The 18,235-nt window shown below is 49.9% G+C and overlaps 1 protein-coding gene across 1 annotated transcript; it reads right to left on the reverse strand.

Moving 5' to 3' along the window:
* Positions 1-429: 429 nt before the first annotated feature.
* On the reverse strand, positions 430-17,211 carry RCC1 (regulator of chromosome condensation 1). The gene is made up of 10 exons (XM_043998100.1): positions 17,129-17,211; positions 12,009-12,090; positions 9,599-9,786; positions 9,088-9,267; positions 7,524-7,620; positions 7,071-7,193; positions 6,405-6,560; positions 4,180-4,299; positions 2,785-2,937; positions 430-1,749 (listed from the first exon to the last, which is right to left on the reverse strand). Exons 2-10 carry the CDS (start codon positions 12,079-12,081, stop codon positions 1,574-1,576), a joined length of 1,266 nt encoding a protein of 421 aa, XP_043854035.1. The 5' UTR covers positions 12,082-12,090; positions 17,129-17,211; the 3' UTR covers positions 430-1,573.
* Between the last annotated feature and the right edge of the window lie 1,024 nt (positions 17,212-18,235).

Consider the following 18,235-nt stretch of genomic DNA (forward strand, 5'->3'; position numbering starts at 1 on the left):
GCCTTCCAGTTCTAAATGATAAGATCTCATAAAAACTGAGGCCCAGAAAGGGAACATGACTTGCCTCAAAGCAGAAAGTTAAGGGTTAGTGCCAGAACTCTTACCCCACACCTTCCGACCTAAGTAGGTGCTTCCAGAGTACCATGCAGATTGCAGTTGAGCAGTGAATGGGGATGGGCAGGCAGAGCAATGGGCCCTGCAGCACCAGGCAAGAGGGACCCTAGAAAGGATTCTCTTCATTTAGTATCCATTTTTAAGCACTGCCAACCCCCAGAAGTATCTTTAAAGCTCATCTGAGGCCAAGAGACCCAGAGAATCATCTTAGATGCTAAGATTCAGATAGTTCCACAACCCCCTCCTCCCCCTTCCCCGTGCCCTCACTGCACACTTCACCCCGATGGAGCAAAGATGAGAACAGACCCAATCCTTAAAAAAAAAAAAAAAAAACCTCAAAATTTATTCAGTGTTAAAAGATCTTACTCTCCCTGACCAAAATACTTTAAACACTCTTTTTTAAAAAAAAAAAATCACAATTATTTTCTGAGCTACTGTACAAATTCATGTTCCCCTCCCTCAAGGACCAGCCCCACAACCTCCCTTACCTACACACCCCTTCCATTTTCATTTTCTTATAAATTAATTTATAAAAAGATAGTAGTTCTCCTTCCCAGAAAAACAAGACTGCCATTCCTGGGGTTTGGAATCTGGCTGCAATAAGTCAAGTGGGTGGCATAGTATTAGTCTGAGGGAAGTGATGACTAAGGATTGCTTAGGCCAGCTGGGTTGTGGGAAATGACACTCAATTCCTTTTCTCAGTCCACTGGGTCAGCCTTGCCTTGCTTCGTCTCCATGGCCTCCCAAAGGGGAATGGCTAGGTCCACATCCTGAGTCCTGCCAATCCCCCATCTAGTGTCTTCCTTGTCCTGGCCAGGCCCTTTCCTGGGGGACCTGGGCTAGGATGCCTGGGTGAGGTTCAGGGGATCAACCTCAGCCCAGCTGCCCTTCTGGCAAGTGGGTAAGCCTTGTCCTTAACTGACAGCCCCAAATGGACAGGGAGGGGGCCAGTAAGATAACAGTTATGGGCATGGGGACTGAGGGTTGAAGAGGGTGAGGGGTGGGGGAAAAAAGCCAGTTACTCAGTGAATGCTCTGATGACTTTAGATCATGTGAACTGGACATCGCAAAGGAGAAAGCTCTGACATCTTGGTGGTGGTGTGGGGAGGCAGCGTGGGAGACAGGACCTGTGGGGGGCTCCAACCACATTCTTCCAGTGAACATTAACCCAAAGTCAGAGGAAGGCCAGGGTGAAGGGGCCTGAAGGAGGATGAGGAGCAGACAGACAAGAGAGGTGGGAAATGTCCATCCATTCATTCATTCCTTGCACATTTTAATGCAATCCCTTCATCTGGACGTTCCCAAGATGATTCCCTAAAGGAGCCAAGATTCAATTTCTGCTGCTGCAGATGCAGGTAGCGGTTTGGCAATGGAGGTTTTCTGCTGACAACTGAAGGAGTTGTATCTTTCCCATGGAGGAGGGGGGCAGGGAGAGCAGACAGTTTCATTAAAGGTTTTATCAACTCTGCTCTCTGTTTCTGACCAGTAAGACCGTGTGCTGCCCCCCACTGGACACTGACAGAACGACCCGGTTCTCCAGCTGTTTGCCAGCCATCACCACTGGGCTCCAGACGTCATCATCCCCTCCTGTGCCCAGTTGGAAGTTGGTGCCCATGCCCCAGGCAAACGCTCGGCCTGTGGGGGGAGAGAAGAAAGGTGGGGTGAGTGCCTTGTCCCCCTCCCCCAAATTCCCACCCAGATCCCACGCTCACACCCACAGGCCCAGAACACCGAGTCCTACCCACCCCCTCCCTTCCCAGACACACCTCACCATAACTTCTCAATGTTCCATGGGCTACCCAGTGCCAGACAGTCTGTCTGTACCCCTCCCCCCACCCCTGGTGTCCAATGCCATAATAGCCCAAGCTAACCACATCACCCAGGCCACAATCTACATTCTAGACCCAGCTCCATTTGTAAAGATCAAAAAGATTTCTCAGTTCTCCAATGCCTGGAAGGCAAAGTTCATCTAAGCTCCCCAAGCCCAGCACTCATGGCTCTCCAGCCTCATTTGTGTCTCCATCTTGATAAGGACCACTGGGTGCCATCAGACTGCTCTCCTCACAACCCTGGCTTATATCCTCCTCCAAGGACACAGGTCTTAGAGCAAGAAGAAACCTTATAAGTTGTCTTGTCCAACTTTCTCATTTCTTTGAGAAGTGAACAAAAATATACAAAGTCCAACTCGCTGACATTAATTTTGGTTGTTGTTGGAGGTGGGGGTATACAGTTGGTAGGCTCTGGATGCCATGCTAAGATACAGGAAAGTGGCCAGCACTCTCAGTCAGAAGTGTGGTCCCTGAGGCCTGCAGAGGTCCCTGGCTTTGGGCCTGCTACTGATCCCTACCCCATCCCACCCCCAAGCACAGAAAATGTTTTTTCCCAAGGTCTCATTTTAGTGTTGTGTATCCAGGGAGAGGCAGGTCAGTTACAGACTATCTGCCAACCCTCAGCCAATTTACTCCTGCTCCTGCGACACTTATATTCCACAATTCTGGCTTGGCCTCAATCGCAAACTGACCTGAATTTGTACTTTCACATATGTTTGGACCTTAAGTTCCTGAAGAGCAGAGACTGGATTTGGATAGTATCTCTCACCCCAGATCAGCAGGGTTCAAAGAAATCTCCAGGAGGGCTTGCTGAGCGACTGACAGATGCCCCCCCACTCACCATCCTTGGCTACAGCATAGCCAACTGAAGCACCACAGGCAACTGACGAGATGGGAGGCAGTTTTGGAATGAGGGTGGGACTGCTCTTCTCCTCAGCTCCTACCCCGAGGCCCAGTCGCCCGTACTCAGCTCTGCCCAGGCTGTACACTTTACCTGGAGTCAAGGAAGAATCACAGAGGGGTGAAAAGCACAGGCCAACACCACGGGAGCCTGCTCTGCCCACCCCTTGGTTTATTTCTTCCTGGGGCTCACGACCTTGTATTCTATAGTCCCAGCTGTGGAAATTTATTTTGATTTGGGGACCCTACCTTTGGGCTGAGATTAGAAAGCCTTGGGCCCTCAGGGTCTCTTCTGTGTGGGAGGGGCTGGTGCCCCTCCCCCTCTGCTTCAGCTGAGCCAAAAAGCTCCATGGGCTGTACAAGACGCCAGGTCAGACAGCTGGGGGAAAAAGCCCCCAGCTCCCTCTGACCTGAGCGGAGGTATCTGAGCGTTCCTGGGCTTGTCCAGGCTGGGTTCTGGTGTAGCACATGAGGCTCAAGCGCACCACACCCACCACCACCAGCCGAAGCCCTGGCTGGGAGATTAGTTTGGTCTGTGGGGACACAGGAAGCCCCGAGATTTGAGTGGAGAGAAGAAAAGGTATATATAGACCTGGGAGTTAGATTAGGGGGAGGACGGACTAGATAGAGAGACTGGAGGCTGCTGACGAGATTAGAGAGGCTGGAGAAGACTATAGACAGGGCTGCTGACAAGATGGCAAAGGTTGGTTGGACAAGACGAACAGTAACGCAGGACTAGGAGCAAGGAGGAAAGGCCAGCGGACAAGATTAGAGGGGCGGCAAAGGCGGCAGAGGGCAGACTGACCAGGAGGCAGCGAAGCACAGAAGCGTCAGCACAGGGCACAGGTTGGAGAAAGTGAAGATTAAGAGGAGTTAGAAGGAAGGAGCTGAGCAGGGAAAGTGTAACATACCCTGAGGTGAGAGGTGGCTAAGGCCCTTATTGGATTGAAAAAATTCCAGGGGCAGCAGATGAAAGCACCCGGGAAAGCAGTCAGGTTGTACATTTTATTTCCCTGTATTCTTAATTTTAAATAGTATCTCATAAATAAACTCCGCTTTGATTATTTGGTTGAGAGGCTTCTTAATATTTTGCTTATCAATTTGGGAGTGGAGCAGTGTGGTGGAACTTTATAAACGGCCCATGCTGAGTTAATAGCAGTCAGATAGCCAAATAGTCAAAAGTCCCAGAATTAGTCCTCCAGTCAGATTAGCCCACCAAATTAGGCCCAGTTATTAAAATATTTCTACACAGGGAAGCAGAAGGAAGAGGGAGAGGCTGGAAAATAGGTCTCAAACCAACACCCTGAAGCACGGCGAGCCCCCCAAAGCAGCTTACCTTCTGAGTCCAAGCAAACTGTGTGATGCTGCCCTCCAGAGAAGCCCACCCAGGATTTGGTGGAGTTCTTAAATGACGTCAGATTCTGGGGAGCAAAGCAAGGCTCCGTGCTTGGAGTACCTGGGGGAGACCCCAAGCCAGACAGTCAGGTATAAGTGTCATGGGCCCTTCCCACCTTCCCTAGGGAGCTCTCTTAGGGCACATGCTTATGGTCCCTCCTTCCTGGTGAAGTCTAGAGGGCCAGTGTGCAGAGTGGCTATAGACAAACTGGGCAGGTTGGGAAGAACCCCACCTGGGAAAGGAAACCCAACCCCAAACAGGTGAGAGACATAGTCACACCTTAGGAGTGGGAAGCACAGTGTCCCATTTCTATAGCAGGCTTCTGTTAAGAGGCCCCCTTGGCAGTGTGAGGAAGCCTACAGACCCTTCTCAGAACATCTTTAAATGAGGATAAAGTATGTAGGATGGCATTTATCAAAACAAAAGAAGAAACCCAAGCTCATGGATCTCAGGTTAAGAACTCCTAACTTGGGGCAGCTAGATGGCACAGTGGTTAAGGCACCGGCCCTGGATTCAGGAGGACCTGAGTTCAAATCCGGCCTCAGACACTTGACACTTACTAGCTGTGTGACCCTGGGCAAGTCACTTAACCCTCACTGCCCCGAGGGGGGAAAAAAAGAACTCCCATCCTGTAGGGCCATCAGGAAGAAAAGGGTGGAGGCCATTTCCTGCTGTGCCCCTATTTGATCCCCAACCTCTGAATCCTGCCAGAGTTTCTCCCCACTAAAGCTTCCACATTACATAAGAGTCCTTGTTCTGTGTCCAGAGACTTCAGCCCGGACTGATACAAAAAAAAAACAATCCCACAAAAACACAGCATTAGGTGAAACGACGTTACCTGGGACAGTGAGTCCTTTAAAACAATGCTATAAGAGGGGGACCCATTGCTGGGCAGCTAAAATCCATACCATCAAGCCTGAAACATGGGGCTTCACCAAGGCCTGGGCCTATGTCTTAGGGAACTGAAGGACCAGGGCTGAGCAGAGGCTGGTGAGGACACGGAGGCAAATCTAGTGCAATCTCCAGGACTCAGAACACATTACAGTGTTTAATGATGGAGAGGGGTCAGTATTATGTTTGACCCTGGACATCATGATATGATTGGGACATGCTGGCAACACCAAGGAGTATCTCTGCAGAGCAGCTGTTCTTCAGCTTGGGCCACAGAGTCCCAAGGACTCTGTGAATGTGGGGGGAAAAAATATTACCTTTTTATTTTCACTAACCTTTACTGAAATATAGCATTTCCCTCTATAATGAACACAGGTGACAAGCAGCACCCGTGACTGTTGCCAAGAGAAATCACAGAAAAAAATTTTCACGCTGATATCTTTTTTGGTTTTGTTTTTGGTGGGGCAATGAGGGTTAAATGACTTGCCCAGGGCCACACAGCTAGTAAGTGTCAAGTGCTTGGGGCTGGATTTGAACTCAGGTCCTCCTGAATTCAGGGCTGGTGCTTTATCCACTGTGCCACCTAGCTGCCCTCCCGATAAATCTTTAAAAAACAAATTTTACCTTTAACCTGCCCAGATTTGAAATGTTTTCTTGTTACTTAATGTAATAATAAAGAAGCATATATTACTAATATCACAATTTTATTTTATTTTTTTTTAGTGAGGCTGGTGCTCTATCCACTGCGCCATCTAGCTGCCCCTAATATCACAATTTTTAAAAAATTATTTTGACAAATGCATTTCAACAAAATTTGTTTCCTTTATCACTGCATTTTCTGCATTTAAACAGATTGCTCTGAGAAGGTGTCCACTGCCTTCTCCAGTCTGCCATAGTAGGAAGGGAAGTCCCTAACACTAAAGGCTGAGCAGCTTTACTTACTAGCTTCTCCTAGCTAGGGCCAATGGAAATCCCCAGCCTGGCGTCCTTTCCTGCCTGGCTCAGCTCCAGCTCCTTCACCATGGTGTCCAGCCCCTGAGGGCTCAGAGACAAATGATGCTGGGTGTTTGCATGCTGAGCCCAGCAGACAGGAGAAGACAGACTGGCGGCATTCCCGATGGGAGCCTGTACCCCAAAGATGACCCAGCGCAATGTCAGGCAGCATGCTTGGTACAAAGAACTCTGGCCTGGGGGTAAGAGGACTCAGGTTCAAAACCTACCACTGATGTCACCTGGGCCAGAGACCCATTCCCACAAAGGGCTCTCAGACTCACCAAGCTGGTGGTAGTTGGAGAGGCCAAAGCCGTAAACATGTCCTTCTCGGCTGACGGCAAAGGTAAAATAGGCACCACAAAAGGCATCCTGGAAGAGGACGGAGCCCCGCTGGCCCCTGGACTTCAGGACCACACACTGGGGGATCAGCAGTCGCTCTGGATTGGGGTAGGGAGGAAGAAGAGCAGGGGCAAATACAGACATGGCAGCCAGCCTCCTCTCTGGCCACCTGTGGGGTTGTCCTGCTGGACATTCTACTCGACCCTGGGTGGCAAGAGAACTGAGGGACCCGTACTTTCTTCTACCCGCCTCAGTTTCAACCCTGTGGACTACAGATGGGTCAACCAGGCCAGATACTTAAGTCTACCCCGGCGCTTCCTGCCAAACATAATTTCAAAAAGGCCCCGTGCACTGGGCCAAAGGATATTTGACTATTATGAAAGAGGCCTATTTTCTTCCAGGAACCTACTTGTTCAACCTTGTGGCTCACACCAAGTAACAGAGAAGGATGCTGAAGGGAGAGAAGGGAAATACTCTGCTAAGGCAGTCAGGAAGTACCTTCTAAAACCTATGAGAAACCACTGAAAAAGCCAGACTGCACCCTGGCCTTAGGGCTAACTCTGCCTGCAACCAAACCTTGGCAAAGGAAGGCGGCCCAAGTCCCTTACCAAGTCCTTTCCGGCCCCCACGGTTGGCGAAGAACTCGGGTACCCGCCCCAGCTGGCCCTGCTCCCCGCAGCCTGACGTGTACAGGCTGCCGTCTACCGTCAGCATCACAAGGTGATCGTTGCCTGGAAGAGAGAGGAGGAGACCGTGGGGATCCCAGGCAGTCTAGGCTCTAGCCAGTGCAATTCTCAGTGAATGGCCAAGGTATCGACTGGGAGAAGACTCTTTCTATTGGACAGGGATGCGATACCTGCCACTTCAGGCCTACAGAGAGGCCTGCCACTCATTTCCTACGTTCTAAGGGCCTTCCCAAGTCTGATATCCTGGGTTCTAAGCTCACTCTCAGCTCTGACATTCTCTGGTCCTACAAATTCTTGGCCCCCAGGACATTCTACAGCTCTACAAATTCTCAATGCTGCTGGTGGGTCAGGGTCCATCCAGAGTTCTGCACTTACCTGATGCCACCTTGACCACAGGCACCCCAAGCTGGACCTGTACAGGGACCATGCTTTTCTTCATGGGCTCCAGGAGGCCGATGACTCCATTATTATCCTGTGGGTGGGGGGTGGGAGACCACACATGTGTTTTCCCCCCCATGCTGGCTCCTTCCTCCTCCACCAGGTTCTCTCCCTAGACTTACTTCATTCTTGCCAGCTTTTTGCCTCCCCACCCCAAGAGCCCACACACCTCAAGTCTGAAGCACCCCCCACCCCTTTCTGCTTGCCCCGCATGTCAGTGTTCCCTTGTCGAACCCTAGCTCTGGTCACCGACTCTCCAAAGCCTCCTGAGGCCAACTGTTTTGGAGATCATTTGGAATGACACTAGAAAGACCTAACCTCAAAATTGTGCCTGGTCCTAAGTGCAGACATCCCACGAATGGGAGGAGAGCAGCTTGCCTTTACAGAACGCCTTTAGGTCTGCAAAGAACTTTCCAGACGTTACATCATCTGATCCTTAGACCAATCTCAAGGGCGAAGTGTGAAGCAAAAATCACCTCCCCCACTTCCAGCGCAGCACACTGTACACTCTAACTCTACCACACAGTCCCTTTATACACTCCAAGGGAGCCTGCCTGCCAGGAGCAGGCACTATTTGTGGTAGCAACAAAGCAGAAACATGGGAGGCCAGAACTGTTCCAATGGTGGCATACAGTAAGTACGGGAGGATAACGGCATGTTACTATCGTGTCATAGGAAAAGCCTCATATGAAGACTTCAATGAATTGAAGAAAAGCTAGAGATACACAGTGAGCAAGGAAGGCTCAAACAGGTAGCAGTGCAGCCAGATTAATAATTAGTCATTGGGAAATGTTTAACCCAATAAATAAAACTACAATACAAACAATGTTAATTTCTGGTTTTCTAAGTTAATCTGGGATCCGGAAGGATCCCTTTCTATGTGAATTGGACATCACTGATTTAGAGGATGACCATTAATGGAAAGGAAAACAACATTAAAAAACCATTCATTTGGATCAAAGCAGTGATCCATCTTGACTGTAATTGTAACTCTTTGTTCAGAGGGAGGATACTCTGGGGAGGGGAGGTCATCTGAGAGTGACAGCAATGTAATAGAAAGAAGTGTTGGTAAACCGTTTTAATACTTTAACCAAAAAGGATCACAGGATCCTTTCCTGAACCAACCCCTTCTAAAGCTACCACTGCTCTCCATTTTCCAACCATCTGGATAATGATCCCCATCCATTGGACTGTAGACCCCTTAAGGACAACCTAAATCTCTCATTACTGTCCTTCCTAGCAGATGACCTGGAAGACAGGTCATACGTAGCTAAAAGAACATTGGCCGGTTCAGAGCCAGGAGACTGGGTTCTAGCCTGAGTTCTGTCATCACGTGATCTTAGGTCATGTGCCAATCACTTTTCCTCTCTGGGGTTCAGATTCCTCAACTGCAAAATGAAGAGCAGGGATGAGAACTTCTTTCCCCTAGCACCAGGCACAAGGCCTCCCCTCTCTCAGGCCCTCCCATTCTTCCCAGGGCCCCAGGTGGTGGTAGCCTTACCCGGAAGGAGCCCCAGAGGAAGACTCGCCCATCCTCGGTGAGTGCTGCTGTGTGACTGTCTCCAGCTGAAACCTGCACCACCTTCTCTGACAGATCCACCACCCCCGGGATGGTTTCTGAGCCCTCCACGCTGGTGTCCCTCCCGAGGGCACCCTCATCATTGCAGCCAAAGGTATAGACCTGTACCGGGAACACAAGCCCAGCTGTCAACCCCAGACAGGCTCTGTGCTATGGGCCGGGTACTGGCTATTGTGCATTCTGTGTCAGTGGCCAAGAGGGTCAGGTTCAGTTACCATGTGAGCCCACCAGCTCAAGGCTGCAGCTAGTAACTTTGAGCACAGTCAGCCATCGCTCTGGCTGCAGGGGGACCATCCTAGTGGCTGTGGATGGGTCACTGTTGGGAAGACTACTCAATGGAGGTGAAAGGTGGGCAACCCTGTACTAATTCATCTACACCACCATCTGGGAGGTTTCTTTCAATCCCCACTTGTTTGTTCCCCTGCATACTCACTTGACCACTCTTGCCCAGACATACGGTGTGCATCCCTCCGGCCTCAGCCTGCACGATGTCTTCAGGCATGGAGACCAGAGCTGGCCGCTTCCTCTCTATCACGTCCTCACCAAGCCCTAGCTGGCCCACATCCCCCTGGCCCAGGGTTAGTACCAAACCAGGCTCTGTTCGGTGAGATCTGTGGCAGACTGGAGCCCCAGGAAGATAGGCGAGAGAAAAAAAGGGAGGAAATGATCAGAGAGAGTCCACTTGGGGACCAGTTTTCCTGCCCCAGCCAAGGCTCCAAGCAGGAACCCTTGCAGAAAAGCAGTTGTCAATAGAAGGCAGCCAGATATGCCCAAGATCAATTCTACATGAGCTTGGAAGAGATGGAGCTGTGGGCAATGAAGTGGGAGCCAGCGCACTAGAATCCTACTTACTAGTTTTCATTATTTTGGGCGGCTTTATTTTCCTAAATGGTCTTGTCTTGAGTTAATATGGTCCAAGGTTCCTTGACAATCCAGAGATCAGGGGCATGGGAGGAGGCCAAAGCCACAAAGCAAAAAACTGAAAGTCCATTACATTTCAGGGGAATGGAAGGTGTGGCAAGGTCCAGGCTATGTCCCAAAGTCCAGGCCTGGGGAATGTAATTGGAAGTTGAAGGTACTGGGAGAGCAAAGGTATGGAGGCGGGAAATCAGGAGGGTGGCCCTAACCCTGTGCTCAGCACAGGGTGTGGCTGAAAGCTTCTTATGGGCTGGCTAGGACCCTGACTCCTTCAACTATGACCCCAAAAACTGTTACAAAGAAAGTTCATTCAAAAAAATCAAAAGCAATCCTCTCTCTCCATTTCCTAGTCTAGGAGCAGATTAAGACAGGCAAAGGGGGGCAGCTAGGCGGCACAGTGGATAGAGCACCGGCCCTGGAGTCAGGAGTACCTGAGTTCAAATCCGGCCTCAGACACTTAACACTTACTAGCTGTGTGACCCTGGGCAAGTCACTTAACCCCAATTGCCTCACTAAAAAAAAAAAAAAAAAAAGACAGGCAAAGGGACATGCCCATCTCAGGTGACCTGGGAAAGCAAAGGATGTGGCAGTCAGGGGAAGAATAACCTGAGTGCTGGACCCAAGAGTTAGGAGACCTTCCTGTGATAGTCCTGCCTCCATCCTGTGTGACTGTCACAAGTGACACTGACAAGTCCCTGTCTCATTTGCCCTCAGCTGCTTGATTTGTAAAATGGGAATAATAAAGCTTGCACGATCTCTTCCTTGTAAGGCCTCATGTCCAAGTTGCACTGTTCCCTACCACCCCAACCACTCAGACCCGCTGTTGTTTCCTATGTATAGGACTAGGCAGGCCTGGGCATGGGACAGGACAGGTAGCTGGAACCTGGGGGGAGGAAGGACAAGGGCACAGCAGCGGCTGTCACCTGTCTCCCCCTAAGCCCAGAAGGTAAGGATCAGTTCGAGCTGTACTTTGGAAGGAGGGAGGCCAGGCGAGGAGCTTGCAGGGCAGGGACGAGCATCAGGAAGTTACAGCTCTTACTTGTGTTTGGTGGGCTGGCGTCTGCCCCAGCATTAGGAAGAAACAGAGTCGGAGTTTGTCAGTTGCTGAGAGGCCTGACAGCCCAGGGGCAGCATTCTGTGCACTTCCCTTAAGGTCAAAGGCCCTTGCTTACAGAACCAACCCACCTCAACTGGCCCTGGACTATCCCAGCCCCACTCCCCTAACCTTTTCACTAGCACCTACCACCCTCCCCTACAAACCTGGGGAAAGAGAGACATTTGTATATGTGTGGGGGGGGGGGGATGGGGGATGGGTATGTGGATGGGATATAATCACAAGATGCCCTCTCTATGTATCACCAATGGGGCAAAGCAGGAAGAACCTGAAATAGGGACAAAGGAGACCAGGGTTCTAGGCCCAGCTCTGCCACTGATTAGTTTGTGTGGCAAAGTCATCTCCCCTCCACGGTCTCTAGTTTCTTAATCGGTATAATGACAGACTGGCCTACGAGGGTTTCTAAGGGTCCCTCCCAGCTCTGACACTCTGTGTTGTTAAATCCCAAGATTTCATGACTCCCTGTTAGTTCCACCTCTAATATCCTAAGCAGCCATTACCCTTCTCTTCCCTCCCCATCCCTGCCCCTGTGGTTGAGACATCAGAAAGCTCCCTAGCTTCAGTCCCTGACCCATCTGGCCAGGGAAAGCAGGAGTCAAACACTGCATGAGGGACTATTGTTCTTGGGGCACTAAGATGGAATGATGTAACAGAGAGGTCTCCCGTGGGCTACCTTGTTGATCCCTTACCCAACACATGCACATGTGGCTCCTTGAGGGCAGTGCCACTCTGTCTTTATATATTTTGTAATCGCTAGCACAGTACCCAGGATTCAGAGGGACGTTAATAAAGACTTATTCAAATGAATTACCTTTGACTTTTTTGCTTTCTGTGGTGGCATTTTCTGCTGGAGGATTTCTCTTGTACAAGCGTTTGGCTGGCATGTTGGAGACCTGGAAAAAAAAAATCAAAGCCAAGGCCTTACTAATCACTTGTACTCCCAATAACATGTCTAGGCCTTCTCATAAGGCAAGGAGGATGGAAGGACCTAGGCTGTGTAAACTGCAAAGGACTCTGGGTATTTAGGAGAGAAAAGGAGGGAACGAAAGGTTTATAAGCAAGGATAGGGGCTGCAGGCAAGCCTGTCAATGCCTGGCTCTTGTTGAGGGCATCAGTACAGTGGTAAAAGCAGGAAGATATGCACAGTAATCCATGGTCACTGAAGTTGTTTGCTGTTCCATCCATTTTGGAAAAACCAGTAGAAATTACGGTAGGGATTGTGACCTAACCAAGGAGAGGAGCAAAGAGGTTCTCAAAAAATTACAAATGCCAACCACCCCAAGAAAAAAATGCTTCAAATCACTAATAGAAATACAAATCAAAACAACCCTAAGGTTTCCTCTCACACTCCGGAAATTGGCAAAGAAGACAAATGATGGCCACCGGTCAATGCAGGAGGGGCTATGGGAAAACAGGGACTGTGTGGGTGGAACAGTGGAAATCTAGAATAATGCGTCATCCTGGCTCCACAGGCAGCTGCCTATAAAGCCACCAAAAAATGGCTCAAAAAAGAAAAATTAGGGAATATTACTATGCTGTAAAAAATAACAAGCAGGTCGATTTTAGAAAAACATGGAAAGAGCAGAATGAAATAATGCAGTGAAATGAGCTGTATACAGTAAGAGCAACATCATTCGAAGAATAACAGAATGGCTAAATTATTCTGAGGAACATGAGTGTTTGAATCAACTACAAAGAACCTAGCAAGGAAGATGCGACCCTCCTCCAGAGAAAGCTATGTACTGTATGATTCCACAAGATCAAACGCTGGCCTTTTCTAATGTGGGGTTGGGAGAGAGGAAGGGAGACAACTCAGAACTCAAAATGTAACAACAAAACTAAATTAACTATAAAAATATTTACAGCTGCACCTTTGGGAAGCAGCAAAATTAAGAACAAACCGTGGCACACAAGTACAGAGTCATAAGAAACAAGAACTATGAAAAATTCAGAAGAACTTGTGAAGACTTAGGGGAATCACTGACGGATTCAGGATGAAGTAAATAGAACCAAGTGGATGCTAGACACCATAACCTCTACAAGAGATAGAGAAACAACTGGAAAATACATCAGAACTGACACCACAGCAGTGACCAATTCTGATTCTAAAGACTGATCTGGGCAGAAATGGTGAACTACAGACTTGGTGTGGGGCTCACACACTGTCAGACATGGTCAACGTTTAGATCTGTTTTGTTTAATTGTGTTTTTTACTTACAAGGGAGGAGGGCGGGGATACTGAGTAGAGACAGCAACATTGAAAACCTGCACCAACACTTAAAATTGTTTTTTTGACTTTTAATAGTTTTTAATTGAGGCTAAGTTTGACCAGGTGGGTCTCTGGCCATTGTGGGATGCTGCTTCTATCATGATCACAATCCTCATGTCAATGGCACTTTAAGGTTTACAAAGCACTTTCCTCACAACAACCCAGACAGTACAAGCAAACATTATCACCACCTAACTCAGAAAACCTTGGTTCTGGGGAGCAGGGACTCGTCCAGGGTCACTGAACTCTAAAGAACATTGGAGACGGACTCTGGTATAATTGGATTCCAAAAAGAGCATGATTTCCATGCAGCCTGCCACCCATCTGCCTCCTGACAGCTGGACCCTGGGGCAGTCGATCCACCCATCTTTGGAACTCCAGCCCTGGGGTTCAGCTGTCTGAATTGGGGAGTGAGGACAAACTCATCTTGTCTACTTTGTCTGGTCAGTCCCAGATAATGCTTGCCATACCAACCAACTGCTGCCATTTTCAAGCTCTCTCCACTTTCTGCTCTGGGCAGAATCAAACCAATGCCAGCATCAATAATTCTGAAAAGAGCATGTCAATCGGCCTATCAAGAACACTCTCTTAGGGGCAGCTAGGTGGCGCAGTAGATAGAGCACCGGCCCTGGAGTCAGGAGGACCTCAGTTCAAATCCGACCTTAGATACTTGACACTTACAATTACCTCACCAAATTAATAAAAAAACCTAAATAAATAAATGAACAAATGAAAAAGAACACTCTCTTATACAGTTCCCCCCATTACAAAGTAAGGTCCTTGACTGTTTCACTTTTGAATCTGTATTTCAAGCCTTTACCAAAGTGTTTTAAGGGCTTAATAATGTTCTTCCACCCCTTCCCTCTCTTGACTACACTGCTTCTCAGCTTCTTAGATCTTCTTCTAAGACACTTGACTCATGGGGCTATTTTCTCCTTCCCCAATAAGTCTAGAAAGTAGAGAATGAAGGACTCTGGCCGACACCATTCTCTCTGTCTCTGTACTCACCTGTAATGAATAATTATTATTAACAATAATAATAATAGCTAACATTTACATGGCATCTACTATGTGCCAGGCATTGTGCTAAGTGCTCTACAAATACCAAGGTGCTTATTACTCCCATTTTACAGTTGAGGAAACTGGGGCAAAGAAAGGTTAAGTGACTTGTACAGGGTCACACAGCTAGCAAGTGTCTGAAGAGACATTTGAATTCAGGTCCTCTTGACTCCTGGGCTAGCACTCTATCCACTGTGCCACCTACCTGCCCCCAAGGAAATGAAGTAATATATTTGAGGAATACCAAGAAAGCCAATGTCTCTAGCCTACAGAGTTCCAGGAAAGAATGATGTGTAAAAAGACTGGAGGCGTAGGAAGGCAAGGCTTGTAAAATGATTTAGATGCCCAAACAGACAATTTTCTATTTAATCCTAGGGATAATGGGGCCACTGTAATTTCTGGAGTGGAAGAGTGACATGGTAAGTCATTCTGACAGCCAAGTAAGTGGCCAGAGAATTGAAGCAGGGAGACCAATTAGAAGTCTACTGCAGTAAGTCCAAAGAAAAGGTGATGAGGGCCTGCACCAGGGTGGCAGCCTTGTGGGTGGAGAGAAGGGGACTGATATGACAGACATAAAGGGGACAAGTTTTGGCAACAGACTGGATGTGCAGGGCCAGTGCAAGTGAGGAATCAAGGGTGATATCGAGGTTTCCAGCCTGGGCCCTACCCATTATAGAACCATATATATCAGATGAGACCTTGGAAACAACTTAATCCCCACACTACCATTTCCATTCGCCCCTTCTTTCCTGAATGCCCTTTATCAATTTCTACAATTTCTGACACCTTGAGAAGGAAACAAGAAACAAGTATTTATTAAGTCAGGAAAACTCCCCTTCCTGAGTTCAAATCCACTCTCAGACACTTACTAGTCAGGTGACGGTGGCCAAGTCACTTAACCCTGTTTGCCTCAGTTTCCTCATTTGTAAAATGAGCTGGAGAAGGAAACAGCAAACCTCTCTAGTATCTCTGCCAAGAAAGGCCCAAACGGGGCCACAGAGAGTGGGACACGACTAAAAAAGTGCTGCAAAGACCCCTAAAAACTTTCCCTCCTCCATAAAATGAGAGAGTTGGAGTAGATGGTCTCTCAAGTCCCTTCCAGCTCTGAGGTTTTAGGACTGAAGTTCTGATCTTCCTCCCTGAGGCAAGCAACAATGGATTGTCTATGCAGGGCTGCCCTGCTTCGTGCTGGACAACTGGCCATGCTCCATCTGGGCTGGGCACACATTTTGGGTCTGTCCCATCTGCCTGAATGCCCCATCCTCAGGCACTCTCGCCCCAGAGTCCCTCCCACTGTCAGAAAAGCAAGTTCCCCCCGCCTCCCAAAGAAGGCTTTGGTGTGGTAGAAATAACTCGAAGCTGGCAACCAGTGCTCCTCCTGTCCTGAGGAAGCTGGACCAGATGGTCTCTGAGGGCCTTCCCATGAGCCCTTAAAATGAACAACTGTACTCCCTACACACTGGCTCTCATTGAAGAGGAAATCGCTGTAAACTCTGACAGTGTTCAGCTGTGCGGCCTCAACGGGACAGTCCTCCCCCCACCTCGCAGCCCGCCCCAGGCTGAGAAAGCCTCTCGGTGTGGACGGTTCCCCTGCAGAGGGCCGCGGCTGGGAAAGATTTCGGAAACCTCAATGATAGAGCCCCGGCTGAGGTCACCGAAGCCAAGCAACTGGACGGTGCCCTAGACTCAAAGGGCCCAGCCCTTCCATCTCGTAGGACTGGCTTCTGCACCCAAAGACTCCCAAGAACTGGAAGAGATTATGTAAGCCAAGCTGCTCGCTTTACAAGGAAACTGAGGCTGCTTTAGTCTAAAATGAGACCTCTCAAAATCACGGGGGCTCCAGGGCCCCACGGCCGGGGGATGCTGTAGCAACATTTCTGTCTTGCTGCTGTCGGGGAGGACACCCGGGTCACAGTCAATGGAAGCATGGGTACCTTTGCTTAAGCAGGAGTCCAAAGGTGTGCATGGGGGGGGGGGGGGTTCTGCGCTGCAGCCTGCAGGCCGGACACCAGTCGGACCCTCCCTGCAGCGTCCTCTCACCCTTCCCGCGACTCAAACGGAGAGGCGGCTATTTGAAATTTCCCGCCTGGCGCAAGCGCCCAGGGGGAGGACGCAAAAGAGCATGCGGCGGGGGCGCGGCAGCGAGCTCCCAGGCCAGGGGAAGGGGCTGCGGGGCAGAGCTTGGCCGCCAGTTCCCGCCCGGGGGCTGCGGGGGAGCGTTCCTAGGATCCTTCCGAGCCGGCCGCGCCCGCCTTTCCCGGGGACCTTCGGGGTCCGACGCGCGCGCCTTTCCCGGGAGCCGGGCGCACGCGCCTTTCCCGGGAACGTGCCGTGCGGGGCAGACGCCGCGAGCACATGAGGCGCTGCCAGCCCGGAGAAGCGGCGGCCGGGGGGGAGGGGGTGTGCACACGCGGACGCCGCTTCCTTCTCCAGCGGGCTTCACGTGGGACCGCGCGGCGCCGAACTCGTCCGCCCCTGCCGGTGCCAGGCGCCAATCCCCCCCACCCGCCCACCCACCGCGCGGCCGACAAAAGCCGGGCTTGTAGCCGTACCCCGCCCGGCCTCCAGCTCGGGCCTACAGCCTAAATCCCAGCGTGTTTTACCTCAATCCAGGTGGGCCAAACGGAACTCCCCTACTCTCCAGACCGGGCCGCGAACTGCTCTCACGCATGCGCCCTGCAGTCTCCACTGTTGGGGGGGGAGAGAAGAGAGAGGAATGAGCGCCCCCTGCTGGCTACCGCAGGACGTACACCTGACTGGTTTCGGCTGAACAAGTTTACCCAGATGATTCAGATGGATGGGGTCACCGCCCTCCTCCCGAAACAGGAAGCTAAGACACTAGTTAGTGTGACCCTGAGCAAGTCACTTAACCACTGTTGGCCTGTTTCCTCAACCGCAAAATGGAATTAAGAACAGTACCTATTTCCCAGGGTGATTGTGAGGACCCAGCGTTTAGTGCAGTGCCTGGCACATAGTAGGTGCTTTACTAGATGTTTATTCTAATTGAAAATGAGATTGTTTTTGTAAAGTTCAACACAGTTCCTGGCACTTTGTGGGAGAGAGACTCTTCTCTTTCTTCCCTCAAGACTCCTAACCGAAGGCACAGGTTCAGACTGTCCCTCCTTCATCGCCTAATTTGCCAAACTTTCTCAGACTTCCTTTTGAATAGAATTCTTAAGGTCCCTTGCAGCTCTGACTCTTGTGGCACATCAGAGAGAACACCAGCTCTGGAGCAAGGAAATCCTGCCTCTGATAAACCTCATGTTAATCTGTAATATGGTGTGGGGTAGGACTGTTTGGCCTCCAACGGCCCTACCATCCCTTGGAAGTCCCCGTGATCCCCGGATGCTTCCTTTCCTCTCTACCTGTAAAATCAGGTTCAATGCCCTATTTTTATTCATCTTTGTTCCCTAGGCCTGTCATGCACACATCCAGGCTCTTCACCTTAAGAGTTGGATATTTCCTGATCTTCCACTATTTAAAGATGGAATGCAAGGAAGTCTCATAATTCCCCAGCTGGCTGATTTTCTTATCTCCAGAAAACCAATTTCTGTAAGATGAAATCTACTCAGAAACCCATACCTCTTTCAGCACCCTGGGGGGGCCCCCCCCCCCCCCCGGGGCACTCCTTTGCTCTGATTGGATGATTCACCCCATTTCCCCCCACACACTATAACTGCTAGGCTTCACCATCTCCAGAAACTCACCAT

This window comes from Dromiciops gliroides, chromosome 3 (assembly GCF_019393635.1).
Source record: "Dromiciops gliroides isolate mDroGli1 chromosome 3, mDroGli1.pri, whole genome shotgun sequence".
Taxonomy (NCBI): Eukaryota; Metazoa; Chordata; class Mammalia; order Microbiotheria; family Microbiotheriidae; genus Dromiciops; species Dromiciops gliroides.

Excerpts from the sequence above, each read along its gene's own strand:
- RCC1 (XM_043998100.1), bottom strand. The coding sequence starts at position 12,081 with ATGCCAGCCAAACGCTTGTACAAGAGAAATCCTCCAGCAGAAAATGCC. Across the intron at positions 6,561-7,070 it reads TGGGGGCCGGAAAGGACTTG|AGCGACTGCTGATCCCCCAG; the intron begins GTAAGGGACTTG and ends ACCCCAATCCAG. Across the intron at positions 4,300-6,404 it reads CTCCAACTACCACCAGCTTG|GTACTCCAAGCACGGAGCCT; the intron begins GTGAGTCTGAGA and ends GGTCTCCCCCAG.